Genomic DNA, 24,008 nt, shown 5'->3' on the forward strand with positions numbered 1-24,008 from the left:
GGACACATACCCATATTATTACTTAGTTTAGTTACACCGTGTATAAAGTTTTTAAGCTATAGATATGAATAAGAAAGGGAAAAAAATCAAGATGGCCTATGCCACAAAGGTTCGTAATCGTAAATCGTTACGATTACGGCCATCTTGATTTTTTTCAAAATTTTCGAGCACGATAAAAGTGGTATCCTAAAGTGTCACGTTTCCGAGATATTTAAAAGTAAATTTTGGTCCGAAATTTTGAAAAAAAAATCAAAATGGTCGGCGGCTAGATATGCCAGGCTCCATATAAAAATATTCGAACTCTTTAGGAGTTAAGTAGTTATTTATTGCAATACGCTTACCTTTTTCAATTTCTACCTCTCGGCACAGCAGTAACTGCTGCGCTAAAAGCGGTGTCGCGTCTTTTGGTAACCTGCAATAAAAGGACATAAATTGTGAGTTGTTCCCATTAAAAGATAGCATAGAAAGCGCGAGTAATCAATAACTTTTGTCAAATTGACTACAAAAAGGAAAAAAGGAGTTATGCAAGGAATAATCGCAAAACACACAAAGTTCCGTACATAAACGTAGGTAGAGTACAGAATTATGTGTGCTATTCTGTAAGTCTGTTTCAAGCTCGCGATAATATTGCAATTACGCTTTTATTGTTTGTTTTATAACCCTGTGAAAACAAAGTGTGATGATTGTACGAATTGTATAAGGCGCACAGCGATCTTAGGGTGCATTTCCACTGACGCGGAGCGGGGCGGAGAGGAGCTTAGCGGTGCCCGAATTGACCAATCGTGCTATTCCAGCGGAAGCGGAGCGGAGATTTCGAGCATGGTGATTGGTCAATTCGGCACCGCTAAGCTCCTCTCCGCCCCGCTCCTCATCAGTGAAAACGCGGCCTTAAACTTGTGTGCGACCTATACCGAGTTTCTACATTCACAACAGTCAGTAACAACATCCACAGCCATTACCTACTTGTTCTCAACAGTGTCGGCGATGGCGAGCGCTCGCTCCCGCGTTATGTTCCCGAACATCAGCCCCTCCACGTGCACGCTTCGCATCAGGCGAGCCGCGAACTCGTTTAGGTCCTCCGGGGTTAAATCTGTAAATTAACACTGCTATAAAACCTTGCAATAAGTGCTAGTTCCGACACAGCGGGAACCGCGCGTTTCCCATACAGCAACCGAGCGGTTAGTGTGAACGCCATGGTAATAAGCTGCGAGCTGTTTAAGGTGACGCCGTGTTAAAGTAAAAAACCGTGTTGGATATGTTTTAAATTGCTTGTTTTCTATGAGAGGCCGGCCTGGCCTCTCATAGAAAACAAGCAATAAAACAGCAAAAAATGGAAGAGGCGTAAGCGACAAAATGGTTTTTGTAGCGTAATTTAAAAACCATAAACACATTTCATATAAGATATGGGCAAATTAAAGTGTATGCTTTAACTAATCTATTTACAAATTTTGGAAGCTTAAATCACTCTCCTGTTGGAAAAATAGCAATCCCTTTTTTACAGAGGCCTTTTTGATTGATTATTATGTGTTATAAAAGTTGACCAATCGTGTTATGCTATGGGTAATTCAAAGACAAAGACATGATGAATAGTGACAATGAACTTTAATTTCTTAGCTTTAGTCATTGCTGAGAAAAATCGATATCACTACAGCCAAATTATCAAGGCGTTGCCTTAACCGCGCGGGTTCAAATCACGCGGTGCCCGCTCTGAACAAGCACTGTTTTAGTGCTTGTTCAGACCAACTGTTCAGTTCCAACTGCTGTAGTCTTTGTAGAATGTTGAACCAACTATACATGCATTTTGGTTAAATCCAAACAAGAGCTTTATCAACTCGAGTTTGTAGCTCGAGTTGATTCGAGTTGAACTAGCCCTAGCTCGAATCCAGGCTAGCTGAATTCTTCCTGCTTAACAGTCGTGTAACTCTTATATTATAGTATATCCATACTTACTAATATTATAAATGCGAAAGTGTGTCTGTCTGTCTATCTGTTACCTCTTCACGCCCAAACCGCTGAACCGATTTTGCTGAAATTTGGCATGAAGTTGCTTTAAGTCCCGGGAAAGGACATAGAATACTTTTTAACCCGGAAAAATGTACGGTTCCCGTGCTATAAGGCGTTTTGGCGCAACGGAGTTACGGGCGTCGTCTAGTTTTTTTATAATTACCCTTAGCAGAATCGGCGAGCTGGCCCCTGGTCCACACGATGTCCGACATACACAGCGCTTGTTGGTACACAGCATGCTACAATATAGTAAAAACTTTATAATCCAAGCTGTGTCACTGATATTTCCAGGCAATTTTCTTAGATTTCCTTAGCAGATCATGTAGATATCAATTGACTCATCGCTATTTATCTCTGTAGCTCCAGCACGAGTACACTGTTGTCACTCTAAGCACGTAACCGTGGTAAAATATTTACACGATGGATACGCTATAGAATGTCCTGTCAATGTCTATTACTTTTGGAAAAGACACGTAATACCTCAATCGTAAGAATCGCAGACACAACAGATTTTCAATTTTTATGCGACAGCCGAGTGCCGCTTGGGGATTGATGGGTTAACAGAAAAGGATGACACGTTGTACAGGTCATTCAATGTGTTGTATATAAAATTCTCGTGTCAGTGTTTGTGTGCAAACTCTTCAAAAACGGTTCAACCGATTTTAATGAAATTTTATATGTACATTCGTTAGGCCTGAGAATAGGTTTTTATCTACTTTTTATATTGATACTAGAAATAATTTATATGGCAAAACAACATTTGCCGGGTCAGCTAGTTTACCTTGTAGGGCTGTTCAGCGTCAAAGTTCTTGATGGATCTGATGTGGTTCTCCTTCATGATGTCGAACCGCTTGGGGTCGGCCTCGAAGCTGACGATGTGGTCGATGATCTTCTCGAGCAGCACGTGCTGCTTGTCGTCATAACCGTCTATTGTTATCTGTGAATAATGCAAAAACAAATATCACTTGGTTTTCAATTTGTATGTCACCTAATGGCCTTTTAACATTGGGCCATGTTAGACAGTTAAGTTTTATGGGGCCTGTATGCCCCTCTAATTTTTTGTAATCGTTTGAATGCTATAATTAGCCAAAATAGGCACGATATGTGTAACATAAATAACGTATTTGCTCGACATACTAGGAACCGGCTTTAGTGTATTCCAATCTTGAAAGTATGACCAAGGCATCATACATTATTAGAACCTTAGGTTCGTTTGGCTTTGGAGCAAGGTATTGGGCCGACAATCAGGGTCACACTAGGTTTAGTGGGCGGCGACGAATAAGCCAGGGGACTGTGCCAGGGGAGATACTCACGGTGAGGCCGAACTTGCCGTTGGAGATGTTCCACCGTATGCCGGCGAGCTCGGCGGCGTACACGAACTGCTGCAGCCGGTCCCGCAGCACCAGCACCCACAGCGAGCACAGGTTGCAGTGCGCAGGTGACGAGTATGCCAGGGGACTGACAATAAAACATTTGCCACATTATATACTCTGATTATGTTGGATCTGGTATAGTTCGTTTTTAAATATTTTTATTGTTAACCCTATATTATTTTACACAATAAGTTTTAAAAAATCTGAAATTGTTTTATATCCAAGTTTAATCCAATTTTTCTGAACGATATGATCAGCGTACGAACAGCCACATCAGGGACAGAAATGTGAAACTTACCACAACTTACAATAGCAGTAAATTTAAATTAATGTTTACTAAAAATGTTAGCAAATATTATTTACCTTACTAGATCCAATGTGATAAATGCTTTCGGCAGTGAAAATTCGTTGTCTCTTTTATACCACAGTCTCATAAGCGGCGTATCCTGAAAACAAAAGTATAATTATTACCTCACCATATAATTTATAAAATTCTCGTGTCACAGTGTTTGTGCGAACTCCTCCAAAACGGCTCAACCGATTTTAATGAAGTTTTGTGTATACATTCGTTAGTCCTGAGAATAGTTTTTTTATCTACTTTATATTGATACTAGATTTCTATGGCAAAACAACGTTTTCTGGGTCAGTTAGTTACAACATAATATTGCAAAAAAAAAGAAATATATATATATATATATATATATATATATATATATATATATACATATTATACATTCAAAAATGTATCATTTTCACGAAGCTACGAGCAGCTGCTAACGTCGTCTTTTTTGCCAAAAACGACACCAATACAAAAATTGAAGATTTTAAAAACATAAAAGTAATTACCTTAATAATGGTGGGTTCGATGCCATCAGTGGTGGGATCGAAGCTGGTCTCCAGGTCTAACCTGGTGGGGATGAACTCGTTCGGCGGCGGCAGGTGCAACTCCTCCGTCGGCTTCGTCGACTTCCATTGCTGGAACATCATCATCATCATCACAGAATGCATAAGGCTTGGCCAGAAACTCTTAATATATGAGTCTAAAGTCCGGTCGCAAATATTGCTATCGTACTCTAATTTGTACGCGTGCGCGAGTGAAAGACGCACAAACACTGATTGGTGCGGATCACTGCATGATTTTTTACAATACTTTATTTTAGTTACTAGATGACGCCCGCAACACCGTTTCGCCAAAATTCGTTAATCGACCGCGAACCGTACATTTTTACACAATTAAAAGTATCCTGTCCTTCCACGGGACTTAAAGTGTCCCCATGCCAAATTTCAGTAAAATCGGTTAAGTAGTTTGGGCGTGAAGAGGTAACAGACAGACAGGACACACTTTCGCATTTATAATATTAGTATGGAAATATGGAAGAATCTTTAAAATGCTTACGTTAAGGGTGCTCTCCTCAATGTCTTCTTGTAGGTATTTCGTGCCGTACCACGGCTCAACCTGGGTACATTTCTCTTCGAAACATCTGTGAAAAGAATAACAATTACAAGTCTATTAACAAAATAAATAATGTAAAAGCTAGTTTACGTGTCTCATCACAATATACTCCAATATTTTGACGTCTAAACCAGTGGGACGTTTACATTCGGCCACTGCCGCCGCTACTCGCGCTGCCGGCTATTGCCCTGCATACTACTGCGGCAGTGACGACGCGAGTGAGCGTTTACACTCAGCCCTCTACATACTTGCCGCTTCGGGCAGCGGCAGCGGCATGACGAGTGGCAGGCGGCAGCGCGAGTGACTATTTACATTCTCGCGCTCCCCACTTCCCTGCTCAAATCCCTTCCTACTTCCCATCCCTACAGGGCTGAATAGAAAAGGCCCATAAGAGATATCATGTTTTATAACCAACTTATTGGTGGATACAGATTTGACTTTTGTATGACTGTCAGTAGACAATTATCAGTCCCCATTCAAAATTTTCATTCAATAACTGCAATAATTTACGGTCTGAATTGACCCTAAGAGCCAGTCCACACGGCGCGTTGCGTCAGCGTTGCGTCGACGCAGCGCTGCCGTTGCGTTGTTTTACATACAAACAACCAAGGTGTTCACACGGCGCGCTGCGTCGTGACAGCAGCGCGCAACGCACAAAATATGACGGACAGCAGCCCCCGAGACGAAGCGGGAGGGGGTGTTAACATTAAGACTGCTTCGTAATAAGTAATAACGCTGCAATGACGCAGCGCTGCGTCGACGCAACGCTGACGCAACGCCCGTGTGGACAGGCTCTTACTTGGCGACGACGCCGACTCTGACATTGTCCGGTGTGAGCAGCGCCAGCAGCTCGTCGACGAGGTCCGGCCGCCACTCCGACACCAGGTAATACGCGCTCAGCACGTCATCCATGGGGTACTCCTGAAGCAGACAAGAGTTTTGGTAACTTTCAGTAGTTCCTGAGATTAGCGCGCTCAAACAAACAAGCAAACTCTTCAGCTTTAATATATATATTAAAGCTGAAGATATATATATATATATATATATATATATATATATATATATATATATATATATATATATATATAAAAAAATAATAATAAAAGTAAAACTAGTTAACGTTAGCCAGTCAAAAGCTACTTATGCCCATGAGACTTAGAAACCCACAATATTAATTGATCTAATATAGTAGGAAAACCAAAATGGTTAATTTGTCCAGTGATGTCATGTCATGGCATGTCAAATACATTACTTTCAATATCTATCTCTTTCTCCACGTCTTATGCTGACTAGCGTTAAGAGTAGTGTTGGTATCACACCCTATTATTATTTATCCCTCTCTCACCCATGCACTGGCGTCTTTTTCTCTATATCTGTCTCTCTCACCTGCAGCGCGTGCACGTGCCCCGTGGCGAAGTATCGAGGGTCCTGCTCGTCCTTGAAACGGAACTCCATGGCGAGGAGGTCACGCTGCTCCTCCCACACCCACCGCTGCGGACCCCCTGCCTTCAGCATCTCGATGTACTGTAAATACAGTTAAACTGTAGGGTCATGGCAATCCTTTTTTTTTTTTCGTTGGGGGAATGCGTTTATGCATCCCTGGGGCCTGGGGAGGACCATCGAGGTTTGTGGGACTCCCCGGGGCGGACGGAAGCCGCACCCGGGACTGCCCACTAAAACCCCAACGGAGTTCCTGCTCCTGCAGGTGGAACTACCGGGAAACGCGTGATACACGACCGCAGCCCCACCACCTCTGCCTCTTCAGGCTCAACTCATGGACACCATTCCACATTACTCCGCGACGATGCGCTGGAACACCTAGCGCATCGTGGCCTACCCGGGACTCGATATCATGGGCGACGGCAGCCCCATGCCGACGCCACGAGCTCCCCTGCTAAGGCGGGACATCGTGACCATGTCTGGCCCTTGGTCTTCGCGTCATGGCAATCCTACTATTCATATAATACTAGGTTATTCCCCAGCGTTGCACAGAAATCTAATAGCACGAGAACCGTAAATTTTTCCGGGATATTTCTATCTTACAATAATATCCTTCCGGGACTTAGGGCATCTTTAATTTTTTATTCAGAATAAATTTACATTTATATCAAAATCAGTAGCGGGTTGACCGTTAAGAGGTAGTAGACAGACACACTTTCGGATTAATAATATTAGTAAGGATACGTACCTGAAACACGAGCTGCACAATCTCGTCGATGTGTTTGACGCCGGTCTCGGTCAGGTCCACCTGTACGCCGAAGAAGCCGAAACCGCGCGCGCCGATACGGGTGCCGCCCACCAGACTGAAAAGTCGCGAGGTTTTATATAATAATAAAAAATATAATATCAATTTACTTTTTTTTATTAAATAAGAGGGCAAACGAGCAAACGGGTCACCTGATGGAAAGCAACTTCCATCGCCCATGGACACTCGTAGCATCGGAAGAGCTGCAGGTGCGTTGCCGGCCTTTTAAGAGGGAATAGGGTAATAGGGGAGGGAAGGGATGGGCAGGGAAGGGAATAGGGGAGGGTGGGGACGGGAATAGGGTAGGAAATTGGGCCTCCGGTAAACTCACTCACTCGGCGAAACACAGCGCAAGCGCTGTTTCACGCCGGTTTTCTGTGAGAACGTGGTATTTCTCCGGTCGAGCCAGTCCATTCGTATCGAAGCACGGCTCTCCCACGTTTTTACTCGGTTAAATTGATACTAGTGTATTTACAAATCGCGCGACAAGCTTTTATTTTCATGCAAATTGTATGCTGTAATGTGGTTATAACTTTATAGTATTTAATTTTAATTTTGTCAACTTACTTATTGCACCAGCCGCGAGCTTTGAGGGCCGACAGCAGGCTGCCCTGCCCCTCGTGACCCAGCAGGTGAGACAGGTAGTGGCCTGGCTGAAAACGGTTCATTATTACTTAGTATTGAAGTCAAGAGCATGCATTTACTTCTGCTTATTTGATGGACCATTGGTTTATTTGAGAGGTAACAGGTTCTCATCTCAAGTATAAGAATAATAGCTCCCACACAGGTTTCGGTGACGGTGGCCGGTTTCATTGAAACCAGGCCAGTTACGCAGGAGTAATTTTATAGTGCCCAAGTGCATGCGCAGTACACAAGAGCACTCTCTATTCCTTTACTCTCATAACCCAGTGGGACGGAAGACCGATACGACCGGCGAGATCTTATGTATGTTACATTAACAACGGGCAAACGAACAAACGAGTCACCTGATAGAAATCAACTAACAAATTATAAAGGAAAACAATGTGAAGAAATCCGCACATGACACAACATAATTATTTATATGGACTATGCCTACGAGAAAACCGCATTTTGTCTTAGGCACTACAGTACTGGGATAATGGCACAGTGAAGTAAGCTCAGAGAATCCATACTCATATTATAAATGCGAAAGTGTGTCTGTCTGTCTGTTACCTCTTTACGCTTACACTGCTGAAATTTGGCATGGAGATACTTTGAGTCCCGGGGAAGGTCATAGGATAATTTTTATCTCAGAAAAATGTACGGCTCCAGCACTATAAACGAATTCCTGCACAACGGAGTTGCGGGCATCATTTAGGCCTGATTCGATCAAACTTGAAGTTACACGAGTATAACTATCATGAGAATAATTTTACTCCTTTAATTTACTCTAGGGTATTATCGTTTGAATTTTACCAAGTTACTCAAAGAGTATGAAATAAAATGTCAATTATAGTTCACAATGACACCGACCGTGACAGTTGAAGCCTGTTGTGCAACTATTCTCAGTTTAATATTTACTCCACCAAAATAGTCCATGTAAATATTTACTCCCGTGTAATTACCTCATTCTTGGATTAGAAGTTGGAAAAAAGCAAAACCAGCTTACTCTTAGATTAGGAGACAGTTATACTCGAGTAAAATTTTACTCCAGTTTGGTCGAATCCACCCTAAGTCTAATATATAAAAATAAGTCAGGTTTTCCTTCCTGACGCTATAACTCCAGAACGCACGAACCGATTTCCACGGTTTTGCATTTGTTGGAAAGGTCTCGGGCTCCGTGAGGTCTATTGAAAAAAAAAATCAGAAAAAACTTCAAGAGAAAAGCAGGAAAACAGGGAAAATTATTTTTCGCATACAGCGCCATCTCTGATACATAGCATGTACTACAACGGCGCCAGTACGTGGTGTGTGAGTATCCCTCACCAAAATAGGTACGTTTCATTTTGAAACGCGATTTAACCGATATCCACGCGGGCGGCGCCACGGGCGGAAAGCTAGTACTGTATAAAATATAAATCATTCATAGCAGCATCAAAGATCTTGATCATAGTAAAATACTTACTGCGCTCTTATAATGTTTCCTCGTATCCGGTATGGGGAAGTCGATAGACAGTGATCGGAGGTCTTTCACCGGGTAGCAGTAAGCTCGCTTCCTCCTCAACTCCGGAGGGAAGGGGTGGTCCGGCCAAGACGGAGCTGTCACGGACTTGTCCTCCACGGGGGAGAATAATTTCACCACCATCTCTTCTAATTCGTCGAGGGATTCTGAAAGTAAACATAAATTTAGTTATTTGTAAATGTAATTAGTGTAAACGGTATTTGTAAAATATTATAAAGGCATTGGGAAGCCCGTTAAAGTGTACCAAGTACTACCTTACTTGTGTGGCTACATTATTTTCATTACAAAGTAAATTCTGTAAGATGTTAACTACTATCAGTCTTACTATTTGGTTTTGTTCGTTTGGAATTTAATGGAGATTGGAGAGGCTTGGAAATACAACGAATAGCAACACTATCGATCATCAGCAACTTCTACTCTTCCTATATATGTATAGCAGTGACAAACGCGTTAAAACTAACCTTTACCGAAAACGACGAGTGTCATGATATTAGCAGAATACCACTTCTGGTGAAACTTGAGTAGCTCTTTCCTTACGTCGATACCTTTTTGTTTAGGGATCGTTTCTAGTGTGTCCCTATTACCTGCAAGATTAAATAATAATTACATAACGTTACAAAGAGCAATTAGTGTAGGTTCGGTTAGGCCTGAGCTCACTTTTTATTCGCACTGTTTATACGTCTTAGGAACAAATCAGACCGCAACGCAACGCGTAAATGCATTCCCGAATTTGTATAGATTTGACAGGCAAGACGTCTCAAGCAATTAAAGTCTGTCAAGTCGATACAAATTTAGAAATGCATCTACGGGTCGCATTGCGGTTTGCATTGATACTAAACGGGCCCTAGACGATAAATTTTCTTGTGTCATCGTTTAATCACGTATGGTGCAATATAATAATATTATGTTATTAATAATATTGCACCATACGTGATTGTGCAATCTGCGTGTGCGTCTAGGATTAATATTGAACGCGCCCGCCTTTCAATCTTATTGTCAAATAAGTTGTTAAGTAAATAAAATATTCTATTTTATTTACTTAACAACTTATTTGATAAATTGTCTAGGAGCCCGCTTAGGCGTACATTAGACGGTCATGCCCTGGTCAGTCAATTCCATCAATCATGACTTTCGTTTGACTGATTGTCAGTCACACAAATACTTCACAATACTTCACAAAGAATACACGTTTTCACGCAAGATAATTATGGACGACTGAATGACTACTGACGCGTGATGGACGAAATGCCATTAATCCTTCGATTGCTGATTCCTGGAAATCTACTCGTATTATTTACGCGGTCAAATTCGGCCGCTTGGGAGTTGATAGGTTAAACGTTTACTCAAATATCATGATTGATGGTTGCATGACATAAAAACCAAAATAGCCAGATAACTGTCAATTAATTTCATGCAACCATCAGTCACTGCATTACACGGCAGGTTATTAAACACTCACAGTCATGACTGTGGTAAAACTGGCAGCAAAACCTACCGTGTAATGGACGCCTTATAAAGCAGATATTTACCGGTGCCAAACTTGTGGAAGGGATGGTATGGTGCGGCAGTGCTTTTATTGAGCTGGTCGAGCCGCCACGTGTCTGACGACGCGTTTTTCTCGTGCTCAGAGTTCACCGCGCTTAGCTCACGACCAGTAGCCGACTCCGTGAACAGTGGGGATATGAAGAACTGAGAGAAACTGTGGAGGAAATATACATTTATATTTCACTTTATTTAATACATACATACATTTAAATAAATACGAAAGTGTGTCTGTCTGTTACCTCATCACGCCTATACCGCATAAAGAATTTATTTTAAATAAATAAGGAGATACTTTAAGGCCCGAGAAAGGATATAGTATAATTTACAATGCAGCAAACTGTATAGCATTGATTTCCAAAGTATCTACGCTGGCGTGGAAAAAAATGGGGGTCCACAAGTCGTTAACGGGGGTCTACGAGGGCTGCTATTTATGTATCCGGAATTAAAAAAAGAAACAAACATATATCATTTAATATGGTTTTATTGCTTTTCAAAATATTTGCCGCGATGATCGACACACTTTTGCATACTCTGGAACCAATTTTCATAGCACTTTTTCCATTCTGATTGAGGTATCTCCAAAACGTGCATTTTGAACGCATCAACAGCCTCTTCGCGGCTAGAAAAACGTTGACCACGTAATTTGTTCTTCGCGTATGGAAATAAAAAGAAATCGTTAGGTGCCAAATCAGGGCTGTACGGCGGATGACCAGTCAATTCGATCTTTTGACCCTCCAAAAACTGAGTTGTTTCAGCTGAGGTGTGACAGCTAGCATTGTGATGTAATATGATTCTGCGTTGTCGGTTGTCCTTTCTTATTTCTTCAAAGACTTCTGGTAAACAAATGGTCGTATACCATTCAGAATTAACCGTTTTACGATTCTCTAATGGCACTGTAGCCACATGTCCATTAATTCCAAAAAAACAGGCGACCATTTGCTTCAAAGTACTTTTTGCACGAGTAACTTTTGTTGGTTTCGGCTCATCTTGGAACACCCACACCGTTGACTGTTGTTTAGTTTCGGGGTCATATGCATAGATCCAAGATTCATCACCTGTGTAGATATTATAAACGGCTTTTGACGTACCACGGTTGTATTTTTTTATCATTTTTTTGCACCAATCGACACGAGCCCGTTTTTGATCGATTGTCAAGTTGTGCGGAATCCAACGCGAACATATTTTTTTTACAGCCAAATGTTCGTGTAATATCTTATGTATGCTCGTCATACTTATGCCTAAGGACGCCTCTATCTCGCGATATGAAACATGACGATCACGCATTATTAGTTCCCGCACAGCATCTATATTTTGTGGGACAACAGCTGTTTTTTGGCGACCTTTTTTATTTTCATCCGTGAGCATAGACCGCCCACGATTAAACTCACTGTACCAGTGATAAACAGTGGTTTTTGATGGTGCTTCATCTCCAAAAGTTGCGGTGAGTTGAATGAAGCACTGTTGTTGATTTAGCCCACGCCGAAAATCGTAGTAAATCATTGCACGAAAATGTTCACGCGTTAAATCCATGGCAAATGAAGACACGCAATTTTCAAAATGACGCCACAATGGAAAAATAATTGACAGTCACATGAAACAAAATGTATTCTTCAACCAAAGAGTTCTATTTTCAAATGTTGTAATTACTTTTTAAATATTGTTCTTGTAAGTGGCCAGTTCCGGATACATAAATAGCAGCCCTCGTATAAAAATGTATATGGTGACCCGACTTGACTTCTCCTATGGCAACCAATGTTATGAGAAGCTCAGAAATTATTTTTGTAAGAACTTACATATTCCATAATATACAGAAAGAGTGTGTCAAGACTCGCCGATGCCGCGCTACCCGCCCGCCTAGCTAAAGTCCCCTTGCTAGCAACGCGGGAACTACATGCTTGAACTCAAATATATCGTAGAAACGTGCCACTTTTCTGAATAATTACTCAAGTGATGTCATAGACATTTGTGATCATTGACGTGGTCACAATTTCATGCCGCGTGTAATTGGTTCGCCATCCCTGGCATAGGCGAATAATTTGTTGAAAAGCACAGCGACTGTTACTAAAAATCTTAAAATAGTAGCAAGTGTCATGGATTAGTATTTTAGGGGGAGGGGGTTACAGGGGGTCCGCAGTATACACCAATACCTTAAAAGGGGGCCACGAAATAAAGGAGTTTAGGAACATCTGCTGTATAGGGTTTCCAGTGCCCACGAGATAACTGATATTCTGCGCAACAGTGTTACGGGCGCCATTTAGTTTCCTGAAATTCCTCACAGCTAGTATGCAAAGTATTTTATACAATTTCGGGGGATGATACTGCTTGCGTCCGTAGGAGTTACCATCTTTTCCTAAGAATCACCCTACACGTGTCCCCTGGGTGGTTCGAAACAAGCAGCAATGCCGAGTCACAGGCGGCGGTTAAGGAACCTGTACCACGGCGACCACACGCCGAGAGGAATTAAATCTCCTCTAAAAGAGTGGCTCTGGCACCCGGGAAACGCCAGCGATATAAGACCCTGAGGGAAACAAACCCTAAGAAAAAATACAAAACATGGCGACAAAACATAAGGAAAAATTACCCCAGCAGGGTACCGGCTATGCCGGAGAATCCCTCCCTGAGTCCAACTCAGGCAGCTCCCATCGTATTCTGGGGGGGAGCAATGTTTTGTTATCTATGGAAGATTCTAATTCAAGAGGAGGTAAAGAAGATACAGAAGCAAAAGAAGAATTAATAAAGAAGAAAGAAGAACCACCCATACCAAAAAGTATGTGCAGCAGGCTTTCCACCCCAGTCTCTTCAACACTCGCATTAGGAGTGCTTCAGTGGGTTCCGCCCCATCAATCAGTAATCAAGATGTAAATGAAGAAGCCAGTGACTCTCAAGAGACCTACAACTCTACTCCCGGCCCACCAGACTGGCAAAAAGTCCCAACCCCACGGAACCCAAAAAGAAGAAAGTTGTCGAGCTCTCAATCTCCGGAGCACATCATAACGTCCAACAGATATGAGACCCTGCCAATTGACGAGCCCAATTTGGAAAACCAACCAACTAAGAAAAGAACTCCCAAACCGAGACCAATAATCCTATATGGCATACAGGATATCAATAAGCTAACAGAGCTATTGGAGAGTGCTACAGATAAAACATCCTTCACATACAAGAACATTAATAATAATCAACTAAGCATAAAAAGTGAAAGTATATCAGTGTATCAAAAATTAATTAAAATAATAAGAGATAACGGACTTATTGGTCATACTTTCAACAGGAAAGATCAAAGAAATTGTCGCTTAGTCATAAAAAATTTACACCATACAAATGACGAAATTAAAAGTGCATTCGAGAAAACAGGCAATACAATCTGTGGTGAAATAATAAACTGTAGATATGGACCAAATAAAAAACCAACCTCTACCTTCTTTGTAAATCTAGTAAATGGACCCAACAATAATGCTGCGAGAGAAATAAGAATTATCTATCACCAAGTTGTTACCACAGAAGATCCAAAAAAAAGGACAACCGTAATTCAGTGCCAGAAATGTCAACAACTTGGGCATTCAAAAAATTATTGCATGCGGCCATATCGCTGTCTTAAATGTGCAGATTCACATGCTACTCGGGAGTGCCCAAAGAAAGATAAAAACACTCCAGCAATATGTGCCTTGAGTCTTGGTCCACACCCGGCCAATTACAAAGGCTGTGAGGTGTATAAGGAAATAATGGCCAGAAGAACAAATAAAGGTAGGCCTGTTAACAATCGAAACGAATCCGAGAAAAACCCCACTAAACTAATGCATACCATATCTAAAGAGGACGTGAATAAAATAAGTGATGCATCAAAATCCTATGCAAATGTAACAAAAAACAAAGTGACTGACGTCCCCGGGACCAATGACTCACCTAATGCAAAAACCTTGCCAACTAACCAACTAGAACAACTATACCTAAAACAAGCGGAAAAAATTGATCTCATACTGCAGCAAATGAGCACCTTAATGGGGCTTCTCACAACACTTGTCAACACCTTGACAAAATGATTGACACATTCAAGATAGCAACTTGGAACACCAATGGTCTATCCCCAAACAAAGAAGAAGTTGAAATCTTTATCAAATATCATGACCTAGACATATTATTAGTATCTGAGACTCATTTTACATCTAATAACAAAATAAAAATAAAAAATTACAACATATATACCACAAATCATCCGGACGGCACGGCACATGGAGGAACAGCTGTATTAGTAAGATCTTCACTAGAACACCATGAAATGCCGCCATTTCAAACAGAACACATACAAGCAACCACGGTAAAAATTTACACAAAAAATGGAAACTTTAATGTGGCTTCAATTTATTGCCCACCTAAACATAAAATTACTGAAAGGCAATTTACAGAGTTCTTTGAAAAATTAGAGACTCAATTTATAGTTGGAGGTGACTGGAACTCCAAACATGTACACTGGGGTTCCAGATTAACTACCACAAGAGGTAGGGAGCTCAAGAAGTGCTTGGAGATACACAAAATAAACGCGATTACTCCAGCCGAACCGACGCACTGGCCTACTGACCCTAATAGGCTTCCAGACATTATAGACTTTTTTGTGATGAAAGGACTAGCTCGATTATTTCATAAAGTAGAGACATGCCTTGACGGTTCTTCTAACCACGTGCCTGTAATCCTTACAGTGAGCTCGTCTGTGCTATACACACAAAAGTCGTCAAAATTATACAGTAAGATGACTGACTGGGACAACTTTAGACGAATTGTAGACGATCACTTAAGATTAAAAGTAGCTTTAAAAACCGAAGAAGATATAGAAGACGCAGCTGAAATACTCACCGAGGTAATCCAAGAGGCATGCTGGAGTAGCACCCCTCCCTGTTACAAATAATAAGCCAAGGCAAAACGTGGTCTCCCTTGAAATTAGAAAAAAAATTCTAGAAAAAAGAAGACTAAGAAGGATATGGCACCACAGCAGACATCCCAATGACAAAACCGCCCTAAATAGAGCGACACGAGAGCTGAAGCATTGCATCGCCGAGGCCGAAAATGCTACGATTGAAGAACTCTTAACATCTCTCACAGCAACGAAGGCAACAAACTACTCTCTGTGGAAATCAACCAGGTCCAGTATGAAGCCAAAAACTATTAAGCCTCCTATAAGAATAGAAGGTAACAAATGGGCGAGATCAGCTCAAGAAAAAGCTAATATTTTTGCAGAACACCTAGCCAAAATATTCACTCCCAATGAAGCATAACACTCATTTTCTGAAAATGACATCGACGATACTCTTAAACAACCCCTGCAAATGGACTTACCTCTAAAACCAACAAATCCACAAGAGGACAAGAAAACACCAGGTTTTGACCTCATGGACAAAAAGATTCTCATGGAACTTCCGAAGAGAGGTTTGCTGTACCTCACAATGCTCTTCAACAGCATACTTAGAGTAGGATCCGTTAATATGGAATGTTTCCCAAGTCATGGTTCCCAGTTCCCAGTCAATGATACACAAACCGGGAAAACCACAGCATGACGTAACTTCCTACAGACCTATCAGCTTACTGCTAATTCTCTCGAAACTGCTAGAAAAGATAATCTTGAAAAGACTCCTGGACTCGTGTCAAAGCCTTACCATCAGTTTGGATTTAGAGCTGAACACGCTACAGTAGAGCAGGTACATAGAGTCTGTCACACCATAAGAGCGGCCCTGGAACGAAAAGAGTATTGTGCTGGGGTCTTTTTAGACGTTCAACAAGCCTTTGATAGAGTGTGGCACAAAGGTCTGCTGTGCAAAATCAAACGACTCATATCGCACTCTTTTTACCATCTGCTTAACTCTCACCTCATTGACAGAATTTTTCAAGTAAAAGAAGGTAACAGCACATCTGGCTTCTATAATATACTAGCAGGAGTACCACAGGGTTCGGTCCTCGGTCCAGTACTTTATACCATCTTTACATCTGACATGCCTCAGACCCAAGGAGTTACAACATATGCTGATGATACAGCCATTCTAGCATCAAATAAATCCCCAACAATAGCCTCGCTAGAATTGCAGAATAGTCTCTCAAAAATTGACTCATGGCTCAAAAAATGGAGGATAAATGCTAGTGCTAGCAAATCCATCCAAGTAACATTTACTTTGTGTTGGGACAAATGTCCATCAGTAAAACTCGGAGAAAGAGAGCTTCCCCAAAGTGATACCGTTAAGTACCTGAGTATGCATCTTGATAGCCGACTAACCTGGAAGAAGCACATTGAAACCAAAAGAAAAGAGCTGAACATCCGCTCAAGAGATCTCTCATGGCTGATTGGACGAACATCTAAACTGGCTATTAACAACAAACTGCTTATATATAAATCAATTATCAAGCGAATCTGGACCTCTATGGGGTCTACAACTATGGGGCTCAGCAAGTGCCTCGAATATAAGCATAATCCAAAGAGCTCAAAATTGTGTACTTAAACAGATGTGCAACGCCCCATGGTTCATTAAAAACTCAGAAGTACACGAATTCTTGGGCCTTCAGACAGTGAAAGAGGAAATTAAAATGCTCAGCACAAAGTACAAACTTCGGCTAAAAAACCACCCAAATCAGCTGGCTCAAATGCTCCTACACAGAGACACTACTAATCGCCTTAAAAGGCGAAATATCCTGGACTTAGACACACTGGATTAAGATCCAAAATAATCAATATAGAGATGTGCCCAATGGGGAACAATCTCCGCCTGCCACAATTCGTTAAACTCATCTGCTCATAGTCTGAAAGACTGATCGCATGATTTTGGAGAAAAAAAAAACAATTTCTTGCTAACAATAATCAAAATCAAATCAAATCAAATGTCTTTATTGCCAGAATGTTGTTGATATAAAGGTCTTAATAATTCTTATGGTAGAACCATAACAATGGCGTGCAATGAAATTATTAAGTTTTTCATACATTTTTACGACAGATAATTTATAAGTAATTATTATCATTCATTAGTAAGATATTCTAAGTAATTTCTCATTATTACAAATGTCAAAATTAAGTAAAGAAAGTCAAATAATCTAAAATAATGTCAAAGTTAGCGCATGTCAATATAACCTTAAAACTAAACCAACTACTTATCTAACTACTTATACATTAGAAAACATAATATTATACAGTATAATCTAAATAATTTTATATTATGTCAGTTTCATTACAAAGTAATATCAATTTCAATAATAGTCAATATATCATGTCAGAATATAAATACAATTAAGCAAAATATAATGTCAGAGAAGTTAAAATAGGGCTTTAAATGTCACAAATAAAATTGAATTAGTTACAGTAGTTCTATTAATAATTATTACTTATTATTAAGAAATTCTTTGATGTCGTAATATGCTTTCTGTATTAATATATTTTTTAATTCCCTTAATGAGCTAGTTGTTGTCATTGATTTTATGTGTGCAGGTACCTTGTTATAAATCTTTACACACGTTGCATATGCATTATTTAAGAAAACACTCGTCTTTGGTTTTTTGTCTATGATTAACCTATTCGAATTTCTAAAAAATTTCGTCGGTAGGTACCTGATCTACTAATTGGGTAAAGATATGCTTGTTGTTACTTACAAATTTGAATATTTCTAAAATATACATGCTCGGTAAGGTCATTATATTATATTGTTTGAATAAAGGCCTACACGATTCATATGGTGGAACCCTTGCTATGGCTCGGAGACATTTTTTTTGCACTATAAATGCTTTATTTATTTGGTTTAAATTTCCCCAAATTACTAGTCCATAGCGAAGGATTGACGAGACGTATCCGTGATAGGCCATAATTGCAGTCTGAGCACTTACTGTCCACGCAAGTCTTCTCAAAACATATACGAATCTGTTTAGTTTAGAACATACTTTGTTTACGTGTGCATGCCAGTTGCAATATTTATCCATTTGTATACCCAAAAATATGTTTTCATCTACTCGTTCTATAATTTCATTTTTATATTGTAATTTTAATTGTAATGGTTTTTACTATAGTTTGTAAATTGTATATATTTTGTTTTGTTAATATTCATTTTTAAATTATTTGATGTAAGCCATTGAATTATAAGATGAAGTACTAAATTAATGTCATTTTCGATTTTGTTCACGTCTGTTTTATTATTGAATGTAAATAGCAATGTTATATCGTCAGCAAATAATGTTAATTTATAATTAGTCATAATGGGAATGTCATTAATATAAAATAGGAATAATAGTGGACCTAACACTGAGCCTTGAGGGACTCCAAATTTATTTAATAGACTTTCAGATTTACTATTTACTAATTCATTATTTAAGTTGATGTGTTCTATGACTGTGTATTGCATCCTATCCTTTAGAAATGATTTAATCCACTCAAGAGCCGGTCCTCTAATACCCATTTTGCTAAGTTTATCTAGTAATATTTTATGAGAAACAAAGTCAAATGCTTTAGTCATGTCTATAAACATTACTACGCAATGATGTTTACTATCCATACAGTTAATAATTTGATTCGTAATATTAAAGCAAGCTTGTTGTGTCGATTTATTCTTCTGGAATCCGTATTGTTAATTTTTTAGTAATTTGAATTTATTTATAAAGGAAGTTAATCTCTTGTGCATAGCCTTTTCAAATATTTTAGACATAATTGATACTAAGGTAATTGGTCTATAATTGTTTAATTGTCTACGATCACCTTTTTTATGCAGGGGCTTAATAATCGAAGTTTTTAATTTATCAGGAAAAACGCCGTCAGTAAAAGATTTGTTTATAAGTGCTGCCAAAACTGGAGCTAATACATTTTTACATTACTTTATTATTTTTGTAGAGACTTCATCATAGCCAACTGTGCTAGTATTCTTTAGAGAAGTGATAATTTGTTTGGTTTCATCACTCGTACATGGACTTAAGAAAATGCTGGTAGCATTTTCAACAATATTGCTTGTTGCCTTAGAAGCCGAGTTCGAAATATTAACATTAGTAGTTTTTATAAAATAATCGTTAAATGTATTTGCAATCCTTAATGGCGTGTCAACTTTATTATTATTTAAATTAATTATTTCCGTGATATATTTTTTTTTCATTATTATTGTTCGAGATATGTTTTACAATGTTCCAGGAAGCTTTGCACTTATTTTTGGCTGTTGCTACGTATTTTGTGTGAGACTTTATTTGGGCACATCTGAAGCATTTTCTTAATGTTCTGCTATACTTTTTGTACTTATATTTTGTATTTTTGTTTTTATCTCGATAGGCACTAAATTGCAATTTGCGTTTAGTATTACAGCTTATTTTTAACCCCTTTGTGATCCAGTTTGGCGTTTTGTGTTTCTTAGAAACCTTTATACGCATCACGAGAAAGCAAAGTTTATATAAAAGTAGAAACATGTCATAGAAATTATTAAAAGCGTCATTAAAATCATGTAAATTATAACATTCATTAAAAGAAATGCGTGCTAAATAGTTTTTAATTTTTTTTATATTATCTTTATTATAAGCTCTTTTATATAATATATATTGGCATGTATGTTGCTTTTATATCCTTCTACTGGTATCGAGAAAAGTTGTGCAGTGTTATGGTCAGATAGACCTAGGTGTAAGAGTTCACTATTAGCATTAGTCACATTACTTATTATATTGTCTATACATGTCATATGTCTTGTAGGTTGATTAAAGTGTATTTTTAGATTGTAATTAGATGTAATGTCAAGTAAGATATCCGATTCTTTAGTTTTTTTAAATAGATTTATATTAAAGTCTCCTGCAATGATAATATTTTTATTTGTTTTTTTTATTAAATTATGTAATAACGTGTCAAGCTTTCCAAAAAACGTATTGACTACTGACGTTGGGGTTCTGTATATGCAGATGATAATCATATTCAGATCTACTATTTCTATACCGCAACATTCAAAATCATTATCAGTAGAGTATGAAAAGTCAATATTAGTGTAGTGTGAAAACTTATTTTTTTTTGACAAGTATACAGGTACCACCTCTTTTTTGTTTTTTTGTCCTAGTATAGAACGCACCCAAAGTGTAGTTATGTAAGTGAATATTTGCCGCTGTCCCCTTTTCTACAAATGTTTCAGTTAAGCATATGATATCTGGATCTTTATTAGTAGATTTAAGTTAGTTTATTAAGTAATTTTTAGATAATATACTATATTATAATTATTAAAGAAAAAATGCCTTTGCCGGATTCCAAATTTCTAGCCAGTCTGGGAAGTAATTTCAACTCACATATCCAAAGCTCTGCCGAGGTGTGCAGGTAGGACGTCAAAATAGTATGTTGTGTGATCTGAAGATGTTGAGGCGTTGGACATCCCACCATGTTCAGAGAGAAACTTGCTGTATTCATTCTCCTAAAAATGTAATGAGCAAATAATCTTCATTAAAGTAAGTATATAATTATGTAACTAAATGTGAAATTTGGTTTACATGTCCCATTACAAAACACTACAGAATATTTACATTACTACATTCCTCAAAATTCTTTTGAATGCTCAATATGCCACTAAAAAAACATGTCCCTTGCATCAGCATAAATATTATTAAAAAAGTAAGCTATTACAAACCTCTGGGTATTTCTCTGTCCCAAGAAACAGCATGTGCTCACAGAAATGTGCCAACCCAGGTAACTCTTCTGGGTCACTTAAGTATCCTAAAAACAAAAAATTCTTATAATAATACTCCCCACACCGGTTTCGGTGACGGTGGCCAGTTTCATTGAATTTGGCCTGTTACACAGGAGTAGTTTTTATAATGCCCAAGTGTGTGTGCAGTACACAAGAGCACTCGCTATTCCTATCACTCTCATAACCTAGTGGGATGGAAGACCGACACGACTGGCGATAGATCAAGCGCAGGACCGACTTTTAACATGCCCATCCAACGCATGGATCATCTTACTTGTCAGACAATCATATGATCAGCCTGCACTGTCGTTAAAACTTGGAAATAACATGTTTCCAACGCGGGATTCAAATCCACGACCTGTGGAGTTGAGAGCCACGCTCTAACCACTAGACCATATAATATTATGTTACATATTAAATGTCTACTTGTCGGCTACTTATTCACACTGAAACTGCTGAACCAATTTGGATTACATTCAATAAGGATAATATTATCCTTATTGAATGTAATCCAAATCAGTTTTTTTTCACCACTCCACTTTGAGTCCCAAGAAAAATAATGGACAATTTTATTAACTGTAAATTGTATTTTCAAGCTTTTAAAAAATATATTTAACTATGTAAACAATGTAATTTTTCCATTTCATCAATGTATTAGTTTTAAGTTTTAACATAAAAACAATATAGATGTAAAACTTTGCTGTAAGTAATTACCATGTTTTATGTAACATCTACAATAATTTATTACCTAATAAGAGAACTAAGAAGTTTAAATGTTCCTGTTCAATCTACTTAATGTGTACATACCAACATTGACATCAATAGCAGCAGCCGACTTGTCTGTGGTGGGATCACTAACCAGCAAAACCTTCATGCGATTTGACAGTTGGAGACCCCTGAAAATTAAATGTTGAATCAATAATATGACTACACAGACCTACATTATACTAAAATGGCTACACTATACAGGTAAGACAATATTTTATCTATGTTACACAATATTTATAGGAGCAGTAAAAAAAAATAAAGAAACATATTTCACAGAGTAATTTGTATAATATGAAGTAAATTTAAAACAATATAAAAGCATAACATATAAAGACTATAGTTTACCTTACCTGTAGTTTCTTTTATCTTCTTGGCTCTTGACAATATTGTCATATCTCTTGAGTATAGACTGGTTGGGTGTATCAGCCCCTGAGCCAGGATGGGCATCAAGAGGGGTTTGCCCTCGGCCCGGAGACCGAGGAGCGCACTGTGGCACAGTCATGCCCGAGTATTGTCGCCTTTGACTCAAATGGTAACTGTAAACAACAGTTTTACAAACTTAGGTTAAACATAATATGATGGATGGATGGATTTCATGACTCTTATGTTAAATTTTATTTATTTTATTTTTATTTATATCAGGCTACATGGGCCCATACAATATAATATATTGATTAACATACATATAAATTGTATACACTTAATAACTACATTTTATCACGAGTTATCGGCGCCGTTAAAGGGAGTAGAATAATTACTTTGATTTTAAATTATTCTTCTATCAAAAGTAGAGCTAATATTGTGAACATAGAGAAAAAATAAAGAATAGGAAATAAATTATGTCTACATAGGTATATCTGAAGTGTTCTACTCAGACTTTCCTTTTTAAAATCCAGTTTATATAAAAATAATTGTAGGAATGTGCTCATGAATAAAAAATATGTAATCTCATAGCATATACTTACAAGAACAACAGTCCTTGAACGAATACAATTAATTGATGTTAACCTATGTGTTCGTTCCCTATTTTCGATATGGTATATGTTAAAAGATGAGAAGATAAACAAACAATGATCTGCTAGCTACAAAATCAATAATCTTAACACCCGATCATATGAAGTTCTAACCTATATAAACTGGTGCGATACGTAGTTGGTGAGAAGCTATAAAAGCTTATAAACAGTAATCTCCTGGATGCCAGTTTGATGAAATTAACTTAAATTCTTATGTAATTTAATTTAAATTGTTTATTTACTGGCTCAGGATACCAATGACGAGAAAAGAAAAGTGAACTATGAATTGACACTTATAATTTATAAATGTTGCGTCATGATGACGTTTCCGAATCTGACATTGAAAGTGTTCCTAAGCTCTAACCAGTACCTATACATTGAATTCATCGCATGGAATTAATATGTACTACGTACAACTAAGTACATATTAATTCCATGATTCATCGTCTCAGTCCGGCCAATCATCTCGTCAAATGCAATTGGACAATAAACTGTTTATGTTTCAAAGCGCACTCGTTGAGTGACGTTATTAGTTTTTTGTTAGTAGTTTGTGGTTTTTTGCAGTAAAGACAATTTTAATATATATATCGTGCATTATATCGCGCGATCGATCGCGCGAATCGCGCCTGTCTGTGGGAGTCTTAAAACTACAATTCGACAAGGCTTTATTTGAACGTGTCAAGAAAGTGAAGAAATTAAAAAGTGGCAACGTCGTAGTGTCATCCCTTTTTTCTTAGATTGATTTGAAAGGGATGACACTATTATGTTGCTACTTTTTAATTTCTTCACTTTCTTGACAGATTAGAAACGCT

General features: G+C 38.5%; 1 protein-coding gene across 2 annotated transcripts in view; it reads right to left on the reverse strand.

Annotated features, from left to right (window-relative positions):
- The window catches only part of LOC121725572 (insulin-degrading enzyme), a 28,778-nt gene extending 5,295 nt beyond the window's left edge, over nt 1-23,483 (reverse strand). The window contains exons 1-20 of one of the 2 annotated variants that reach the window (XM_042112587.1): nt 23,311-23,483; nt 22,534-22,719; nt 22,223-22,311; nt 21,356-21,441; nt 21,021-21,142; nt 10,748-10,917; nt 9,680-9,802; nt 9,162-9,364; nt 7,643-7,728; nt 7,019-7,133; nt 6,217-6,354; nt 5,630-5,751; nt 4,774-4,858; nt 4,224-4,352; nt 3,741-3,823; nt 3,318-3,462; nt 2,786-2,941; nt 2,168-2,243; nt 964-1,090; nt 342-412 (exon numbers count right to left, since the gene is read on the reverse strand). In XM_042112587.1, coding sequence (XP_041968521.1) covers nt 342-412; nt 964-1,090; nt 2,168-2,243; nt 2,786-2,941; nt 3,318-3,462; nt 3,741-3,823; nt 4,224-4,352; nt 4,774-4,858; nt 5,630-5,751; nt 6,217-6,354; nt 7,019-7,133; nt 7,643-7,728; nt 9,162-9,364; nt 9,680-9,802; nt 10,748-10,917; nt 21,021-21,142; nt 21,356-21,441; nt 22,223-22,311; nt 22,534-22,685 — 2,278 coding nt within the window. In that variant the 5' untranslated portion in view covers nt 22,686-22,719; nt 23,311-23,483. The other variant, XM_042112588.1, reaches the window with a different exon arrangement.
- Nucleotides 23,484-24,008: the final 525 nt, after the last annotated feature.

Source organism: Aricia agestis, chromosome 3, assembly GCF_905147365.1.
Source record: "Aricia agestis chromosome 3, ilAriAges1.1, whole genome shotgun sequence".
NCBI classification, from domain to species: Eukaryota; Metazoa; Arthropoda; class Insecta; order Lepidoptera; family Lycaenidae; genus Aricia; species Aricia agestis.